The sequence below is a fragment of the Arachis hypogaea genome, chromosome 11 (assembly GCF_003086295.3).
Source record: "Arachis hypogaea cultivar Tifrunner chromosome 11, arahy.Tifrunner.gnm2.J5K5, whole genome shotgun sequence".
Classification (NCBI taxonomy): domain Eukaryota; kingdom Viridiplantae; phylum Streptophyta; class Magnoliopsida; order Fabales; family Fabaceae; genus Arachis; species Arachis hypogaea.
In genome coordinates, this window is record NC_092046.1 from 12,566,245 (window position 1) to 12,575,413 (window position 9,169).

At 37.9% G+C, this 9,169-nt stretch overlaps 1 protein-coding gene across 1 annotated transcript; it reads right to left on the reverse strand.

Moving 5' to 3' along the window:
* Positions 1 to 6,039: 6,039 nt before the first annotated feature.
* Positions 6,040 to 9,169, reverse strand: LOC112720292 (tryptophan synthase beta chain 2, chloroplastic). Its single transcript, XM_025771181.2, has 5 exons — positions 8,850 to 9,169; positions 8,164 to 8,520; positions 7,136 to 7,578; positions 6,953 to 7,047; positions 6,040 to 6,466 (listed from the first exon to the last, which is right to left on the reverse strand). The coding sequence occupies exons 1-5, from the start codon at positions 9,006 to 9,008 to the stop codon at positions 6,291 to 6,293; spliced, it is 1,230 nt and encodes a 409-aa protein (XP_025626966.1). The 5' UTR covers positions 9,009 to 9,169; the 3' UTR covers positions 6,040 to 6,290.

Genomic DNA, 9,169 nt, shown 5'->3' on the forward strand with positions numbered 1-9,169 from the left:
TGTATTGCAATCTTATTTAGTTGAATGAATGTAAATTCACACTTATTGGATTAAATTCTTGTTAGAAACAAAAATAACACCAAAATTTATTTAAAGTGACATTGAAATTTCAGTGTCAAAACTAAAATATCTATATGTTATTGTTAATAAATTTCAATGTTATTTTTTTTTATAAATTCTGCGTAATTTAAAACTCTTCTTCTTCCCCTCCTTATCTTTTACGGCTGCTTCTTCTTCTTCTTTATCTTTTTCTTCTTATTTTATTTTCTCATAATTCTTTTTGTTTCACTCTCTAACGATAACGATGATGATGGTGATGATGATGGAGAAAAAAAAAGAAGGAGAAAAATTCAAATGAAAGGAAGGAGGAGGAAGAGGAGGAGGTGACGGCGGCGGCGGTGGTGAGGACAACGATGATAACGAAAGAAAAATATGAGAAAAAAAAAAGAGAAAAAGAAGCAGCAACGATGTACAAAAGAGAAAATTTAAGAAGTGCGCGTAAATTTAAAAAACGGTTATATAACTTTGTTGGACTTAGTTGGGTAATTTTCACTTTGTTGTAAAGCATTTTTGTTCTTAATATATATTTTTAAACATTTTTTATTAATTTATAATTTATTACTTTATTTGCTACTTCTTAATTCTTAAATGAAAGCAATCATGTTTTTGTCGGGGTTAAGTATTAACTTTGACAATCTAACTTGATTCCAATTAACTGCGATGATCGGTGGGTATAGCGTATGTGCAGCGTACTGGGATGTAAGGAAGCCTCTCTCTCCCGGTTAAATATTTGGGGATCTCACTAGGAGCTAACCCGAGATTGGTAAAGACTTGGAAGCCAATTATAGACAAAGTGGAGAATAAACTTAGCATATGAAAAGCCAAGGTTCTCAATAAAGTTAGTAAGTTGGTGCTCATTAAATCTGTGTTGAACAGCCTCCTTGTATATTATCTAAGTCTGTACAAGATGCCAAAGACTGTTGTAGAGAAACTGATTTCTTTACAGAGAAGATTTCTATAGAGCAAGGAGGATGGTAAGAATGGTATGGCCTTGGTCAGGTGGGAGGTGGTGCAGGCGCCCAAAAAGTTTGGTGGATTGGGTATCGGGGATGCCATGGTGCGCAACACAGTCCTTTTATTTAAGTGGTGGTAGCACTTTTCTAAGGAGGATTGTCCGCTGTGGAAGAATGTGGTTTGCTCTTGTAATAACCTAGACCCAAATATGATGCTGTCCTCCCAGGTTTTACCTTTTCGGGGGAGTTGGAAGGATATATACCAGATACAGTTCAAGGATCAGCAGACAGCAAGTAAAACAAAAGATAGTCACTGGGTTGTCTATGTAGGTTGATGATGGGAGGGGGACTCGCTTCTGGGAAGATGTCTGTCTGCGTGGTGGTTCTCTAAAATATTAGTTTCTAAGACTCTTCTCAGTTTCAAACCAAAGAGGATCCGTTATAGGGGACTGTGGGTTTTGGGATGGGGTTGAGTAGATATAAAACTTCTAATAGAGGCGGGAGTTATTCCAGTGAGAGTTGGATTTAGTGAACCTGTTATATGATACACTAAGACTGGTCAAACTTGCTTATAGCAGAGAGGATAGAGTTGTGTAGAAATATGATAAATAAGGAGTCTTTTCTACTAACTCTTTTGTGCAAGTACTGCAGGCAGAAATAACTCCGGAGGATGTAACAAGCTACAACTTTACTAGGACAATTTAGAAAGGGCTAGTGCCGCCAATAGTTGAACTATTTGTCTAGTTTGTATTGATTGAGAAGGTCAATACAAGGGAGAGATTGAGTCGGTTTGGGGTTATCAACCAGGAAAATGTTGTATGCGTGTTGTGTAATAAAGGTGTTGAATATGGTCACCATTTGTTCCTTGGTTGTGATTTTTCTTGGCCGATTTGGTGTGTTTGGATCATTTGTTGGAAGGCAATGGTCGTGTCCAGGAACATTGAAGGAACATTTCCTAAGTTGGACTAAGATATCCTTTAGTAAGGAAGTGCGTAAAAGATGGATGGTGTATTTTTGTGTTATTATTTGGAACATCTGGCTAGAAAGGAATAGAAGAATTTTCCAGCATAAAGGAAAAGGAGTTGATGAGATCATCCAAATGTACTTTACAAACTACAAGGAGTGGCTAGGTGTTGATCATTTTTGTTGTTGATGGCAATGCCGGAAATGACAAAGGATAAAGTTTAGCGTTCTTTGTGTTGGCTAGTTTTTTCTTTTTCTGTATACTTTATGCTGGTCATATTTATTATCTTCATACGCTCCACTTGTGGTGTTGAGTTACTCTCTTTAAAAAAAAAAATCATGTTTTTGAGTCACCAAAAGATATGTTTTTTCTGTAACCCAAGAGAAACGTTCATCAATTGGAAAAAAACTTGTTATACGTGACTATGTTATTGGTCACTTCAGAGGAAAAGATGTCACGATTTTTGCACTTCAAAAAGTACCGTACAATACAGTAATATTTTGGCTCTAAAATTCAAGGTTACTCAGTATGTTTTAATGTCTGAAAGAGAGAAATGTAGGAATTTTATGAACAAATTAGAAAATCCTACACCTGCACTGATTTATTCGCAATTAATTTTCGTTAAATTTGCTCATAAATCATTCCAGCAAGTTGGGTTTTTTGAACAAATTGTGAAACCCATACCTCCAATAATTTATTGTTAATTAGGCCTCACAAATCGATCGATGCATGTATTGTGCTTTATGAGCAAATTGTAAACCCCCTATCATTGGTAGCAATTTACATAAAAAAGAAAGAAAGTCATATTCTCAAATATTTGCAGAATTGCAACAACAACAACAAAACCTTGTCCCACTAGATGAGGTCGGCTACATGAATCAAACAACGCCATTGAGCTCAATCATGTATCATGTCTATAGAGAGACCGTTTACATGTAGATCTCGTTTGACCACCTCATGGATGATCTTTTTAGGTCTTCCTCTACCTTTCACCCCTTGTCCATCTTCCATCTCATCCACCCTCCTGTTTGGGTGTTCTGTCAGTCTTTTTCTCACATGTTCGAACCACCTGAGCCGTGATTCTACCATCTTTTCTACAATAGATGCTACTCCAACCCTCTCTCTTATACCTTCATTCCTTATCCTATCCAATCGCGTATGACCACTCATCCATCTCAACATCTTCATCTCTACCACACTTAGCTTATGTTCGTGCTCCTCTTTAGTTGTCCAACACTCTATACCATAAAGCATAGCCAGTCTGATAGTAGAATTTACCTTTAAGTTTTAAAGGCATTTTTTTGTCACATATAAAATCAAACGCACTTCGCTATTTTGACCAACTTGCTTGGATTCGATGATTTACATCCTGTTCAATCTCTCCATTATCCTGTATGATGCACCCAAGATACTTAAAACTCTTAACTTTTCGTAGGATGTTATCTCCAATCTTCACCTCTATATTAGGGTTTTCCCTTCACAGGCTAAACTTATATTCCATATATTTCGTCTTGCTATGCTTATGTGCAGATCATACACTTCTAGAGCTTCTCTCCATAACTCCAACTTCTTATTTAGGTCTTCCCTTGACTCTCCCATAAGGACGACATCATCGGCAAAAAGCATGCACCTTAGTATAGGCTCTTGGATATTCTCTGTGAGTACTTCCAAGACTAATGTGAAAAGGTATGGACTTAAGAATGATTCCTGGTGTAATTCTATACCAATAGAAAATTCCTCTGTCACACCACCCTGAGTCTTCACATTAGTTGTAGCCCCATCATACATGTCTTTAATTGCACGAATATATGCAATCCTTACTCTCTTCTTTTCTAAAACCTTCCATAAGACCTCCCTTGGTACCTTATCGTATGTTTTTTCTAAATCAATAAACAATGTAGATCCTTTTTATTACCACGATACCTCTCCATCATCCTTCTTAACAGGTATATCGCTTCAGTGGTGGATCTACCTGGCATAAAACCAAATTGGTTCTCTGTTACTTGTGTCTCTTGTCTCAGCCTCCGTTCTATCACCCTTTCTCATAACTTCATGGTATGGCTCATGAGCTTGATCCCTCTATAATTTTCCGCAACTTTGTATATACCCTTTATTCTTGTAGATAGGTATCAAGGTGCTCTTTCTCCACTCATCTGGCATCTTCTTATACCTTAAAATTTCATTAAAAAGCTTGGTTAACCAACTGACGACTTTCTCTCCAAGGCCCTTCTCCGAGACCCTTCCAAACTTCAATCGGGATATTATCGGGTCATACTGCACTGCCATTTTTCATTCACTTTAGAGCCTCTTTTACTTCAAAGTCTCGAATCCTTCAATAGTAGTCGAAGTTTTGATCTTCTTCCCTCGTGCATAACCGACCAAGGATCGGAAGAGTCTTCTGTCCTTCATTAAATAACTCGTAGAAGTAGCTCTTCCACCTTTCATTGATCTTCTCCTTTTGAGCCAACACCTCCCCGTGTTTATCCTTTATGCACTTAACCTGATCCAAGTCTCTCATTCTTCTTTCACGGCTCTTTGCGATTTTATATATACCTTTTTCTCCTGCTTTTGTGCCTAAGAATTGGTAGAGACCCTCATATGCTCTTGTTCTTACTTCGCTTACAACCACTTTTGTTTCTTTCTTAGCTGCCTTATATTTTTTCTAATTATCTGCATTGCGGCACAAATACCACTCTTTAAAGCATACCCCTTTTGCCTTTATCTTTTCTTGTACACTCGCATTCCACAACCAAGACTCCTTATCTCTTGGTCATATCCATCTAAATTTACCAAAACTTTCTTTTGTTGTACTTCTAATCATTTCTGCCATCTCTCTCCACATCTCCTCCGCGCTTCCGTTCCCATTCCACTTTGCCTCTTCTTCTACCCATCTTAGGAAGCTTCTTTGTTCCTCACCTTTCATCCGCCATCACCTCGTCCTTGGGTTCTTCGTATGATGTCTTTTCCTCAACTTTTTCTCAACGCAAAAATCCTTGACAAGCATCCTATGTTGTGTTGTTAAACTCTCTCTAGGAATAATTTTACAACTAATGCAAAATTTTCGGTCGACTCTCCTCAACAAAAAGAAGTCGATTTGAGAGCTTGTCATGCCACTCTTAAGTCTTATAGGTTATAAGATGTTCGTCTCTCTTTTTAAAACATGTATTTGCGATGAGGAGATTAAAAGTTGAGGAAAAGTCCAAAATAGTTTTACCCTCGGTATTGACTACCCCAAAACCATGGCCTCCGTGAATACTTCCATACCCAGTCACTTCTGTTCCAACATGGTCATTTAAATCTTCCTCCTTATCATGGTATCCACCACCTCAATGGATTTTCCTGTTAGAGTGCCTATGTTCCATGTCTCAAATCTCAACTTTCTGTTGCCCTGACCTTTATCTTTTTCTTTGTGAACTAGCTTATTTACCCTCGTCCGTTCACGAAAACGCGAGAACCCTTGTTCATTTAACACTACACCCGGACACCGATGTAACAACTCTTGCTCATTTGACACTGTACGCGAGTCATACAGCACATTGCTTCCGGGCAACAACTTAGCTTTAGCACAATAACATCTTTGACCCATGTTATGAAGATTCGACTAAATTTTTGTGTTGACTGTCGAAGACCTAACACAACCCTCCTCTTTTATCCGAGTTTAGAACCGGCTATGTACCACAAGTGTAACATAGACTTAATACGGATTTGCAAAATTGCAATATTCAAGCAAATCCGTATTTATTTTTATGAAAAAGCGATAAATAAATCTCTAACTTTTCAATTTGAAAGACAAATATATCCTTAATTAATTGAAAACACAATAACATCATTCACTTTTTAAAATAGGAGACATCTAAATTTTTGTGAAATACCTATCTGTTTTCATACATTTCGAACAAAAAGACTTAGATATCTCGTATTTTAAAAAACGAAAAATATTTTTATATTTTTAATTAGTTAAAGACTTATTTGTCTTTAAATTAAAAGATTAGAGACTTATTTGTCTTTTTCTTTATTTTTATTTATGTCAAAAAACCCAGAATATTAGTTTATTACCTAATATCTAAAATGATAATGATGTTATTATTTTAAAATAATAATTTACAAGTCACAAAAAAAAAAGTAATAATTTACAAGGTGAATTATTCCCAAATCATCTCTGAAAAAGAATCCTCCAAAGTCCTGAAACTCCTGAATCAGATATCAATCTCCTTGGGAAAGGAATCCGTCTTTCAAGAGTCAAGCTGTTGAGTTATACTTGAAACTTAAAAATCAATCAAGCATTGGCCAAAAAGATATGTCCATAGCATTATTCAATCTTTCAAGTACTTGAGCGCAGTTTGAACATCCTTATCCCCTCTGCCACTGCAATTTACCACAACCTTGGTTCCATTTGGGAGGGTTGGGCATAGCTTCTCTAAGTAAGCAAGAGCATGCGATGTCTCCAAAGCTGGAATTATTCCTTCCAGCCGTGATAGTCTCTTGAAGGCTGCAGATAAAGAAGAACCAGGATACATGAAATGAAGAAAGAAGAAATGGGATATAAAAACCAATTTCAACTTCTAAGCTTCTGAATATATCATAGAACAATGCTATATGAATCCCATTTGGAAATTTCTACACCAAACTATTTCATAACAAAGTTAATATTAATTCTCAATCAAGTGTTCAGAAATGACAAAGTTATCCTCCAGAGGAAACCAACTACACAACAATTTGAATAAGATAGCTACATGGCCACATCTTAACCACACACTAAGACTTCGAGCTACCCCATTCCTCTCTTTCTTGCTCCTCTCTATTTCATATGTTTATTGTAAAGATATTTAAAGGGATCGTTCTCTCTGCACATCTGAAACTTGTGTCCTTGGAGATTTATAAAGAGAACAATTTCATGTAATATAAAAGAAACGAAGATAAAGAGACACGAAACATTGTACAGCGAAATGAGTAGTCATTAAAGGGTAAGTCCTACCTTCAAGTGCATCTTCGTCAGTAACACTGTAGTACTCAGCACGTCCTACATCTTTCAAGAAACTATGCTCTGGTCCAACCCCAGGGTAGTCCAATCTACACAATGTAATCAATAATAATTAAAAACTGAAGGAACAAATAGACCTAAGGAAATATGTAACAGAATATCTGCTGCAAGAATTACCCTGCACTTATTGAGTGGGGCTCAATTATCTGTCCATCATCATCCTGCAAAAGATAGCTCATTGCTCCATGCAAAACCCCAACTTCTCCTTTTGCCAATGTAGCCGCATGCTTACCGGTTTCTAAGCCAAGTCCAGCAGCCTCCACTCCAATTAGCCTAACATCATCATCGTCTACAAATTCATGGAAAAGCCCCATAGCATTTGAGCCTCCACCGACACATGCCACGAGTACATCTGGCTTCCCTCCCCATTTCTCCAATGCTTGCTTTCTTGTTTCTTTGCCAATCACTGCATGGAACTCTCGTACCATCATAGGATATGGATGTGGCCCGGCAACAGAACCTAAGATATAATGAGTTGTCTCCACATTTGTCACCCAATCCCTTATAGCCTCTGATGTGGCATCCTTCAATGTCGCAGTTCCGGAATGAACTGCTCGCACCTACGTAACAAAATCACCTCATTATCAAACCTATTAAGAAATAAAGCATATTGATTATCATGGAAAATAAAAACAATCTAGTCTTATTCAGCTATACTAGTTCATCTACATAATCCAAATGCAACTTCTACACTCTACTAAAAGCCAAGTTATAATTGCCAACCAAAATGTTCAAAGTCAAAATCTAGCAAATACAGATGCCAATGCATTATTCCTGTGACATCCCCATGCTAAAATTTTTAACTTAGGTTGAGTTCACTTTAAGAGTAAACCTAATTTCAAAGACTAAGTTTTCATAAAATCTTATCCATATCTAATCCTTAAGACTTCTCCATCAAATCTAAACCCCATTTGAAAGTGACCCCAAGTGTGAAATCCTAACTATCGATTATCAGAAGAGATTCAGTATCAGTCACCTAGGTGACAGTTCACAGTTAACATAAACAAGTATTGCACTATTGCCCAACAAAAGGATAATTTCTTAACAAATTTTTCATTTCTCCGGAAAACTAGAACACAGAATGCACCATCCTAATAAAATGAAAAACCAATTATATGTACAACCAAAAGGGGCAAACAATTTACCTCGGCACCAAGAAGGCGCATCCTGAACACATTAAGAGCCTGCCTTTCCATGTCCTGAGCACCCATATAAACAACACATTCCAACCCAAACCGAGCACACACGGTGGCAGTGGCAACTCCATGCTGACCAGCTCCAGTCTCCGCAATAACTCTCTTTTTCCCAAGCCTCTTGGCAAGCAATGCCTGACCAACAGCATTGTTGATCTTGTGAGCGCCGGTGTGGTTAAGATCCTCCCTTTTCAGGTACACCTGCGGCCCTTCGCCGGTGCCACGCCTGTAATGCTCCGTCAGCCTCTCAGCAAAGTAGAGTGGGCTCTCCCTGCCAACATAGTCCCTAAGAATCCCACTCAGCTCTCTCTGCCGAATTCAAAACCAACTTTTTAGATTAAAGCAAAATTCTAACGTGCTCTTAAAGCATATGATTTCTCTTGTTCAGAATCATCATCTCATTGTCACATCAACAAATTTCACGGATTAAAGAGACCATATTTGTAAATGTAGCAAATCTGATTCTCATTAAGTTAGCTAAAGAGCATTTGTTGCCGATAGATGTGCACACACTGGAATATTTTCTAATAACTAACCACTAACAGATTAAACTAACCATAACTAACTTCTACAAGCCATTAAGTGTTCCAATTTTTTTTTAGAGAATCAGCAAAACGAAGAAGAGAAGAGAAGCGAACCTGAAAGTCTTCATCAGAGGCAAGGGAGTGGAACGCAGCCTCAAGCTCGGTGAGTGCGAACATGAGAGTCTCGGGGACGTACTTGCCACCGAACCGGCCGAACCGGCCGAACGAATCGGGTCGCTGAGAAAGGGCCGAACCGGTTTTCTGGTTCTCCATTGGGAGAACAGTGTTTGGCTGCTCTGAGAATGAATGAAGACGAAGGAGGGCAAGTTGTAATTTTGGCTGATTTGAAGGATGAAATTTGCGGGAGGCGAGGCCAGGGTAGTGTGGGAGACAGCTTCAGCCTTTTCATTTCATGTTCTTTTTAGAGCTGGTTT

What these genes read in the sequence shown, in the direction of transcription:
- LOC112720292 (XM_025771181.2), bottom strand. Translation starts at nt 9,008, where the DNA reads ATGGAGAACCAGAAAACCGGTTCGGCCCTTTCTCAGCGACCCGATTCG. An exon ending in TGCGCCTTCTTGGTGCCGAG is followed by an intron (nt 7,579 to 8,163) that starts GTAAATTGTTTG and finishes TTTGTTACGTAG; the next exon opens with GTGCGAGCAGTTCATTCCGG. An exon ending in CCCCACTCAATAAGTGCAGG is followed by an intron (nt 7,048 to 7,135) that starts GTAATTCTTGCA and finishes TACATTGTGTAG; the next exon opens with ATTGGACTACCCTGGGGTTG.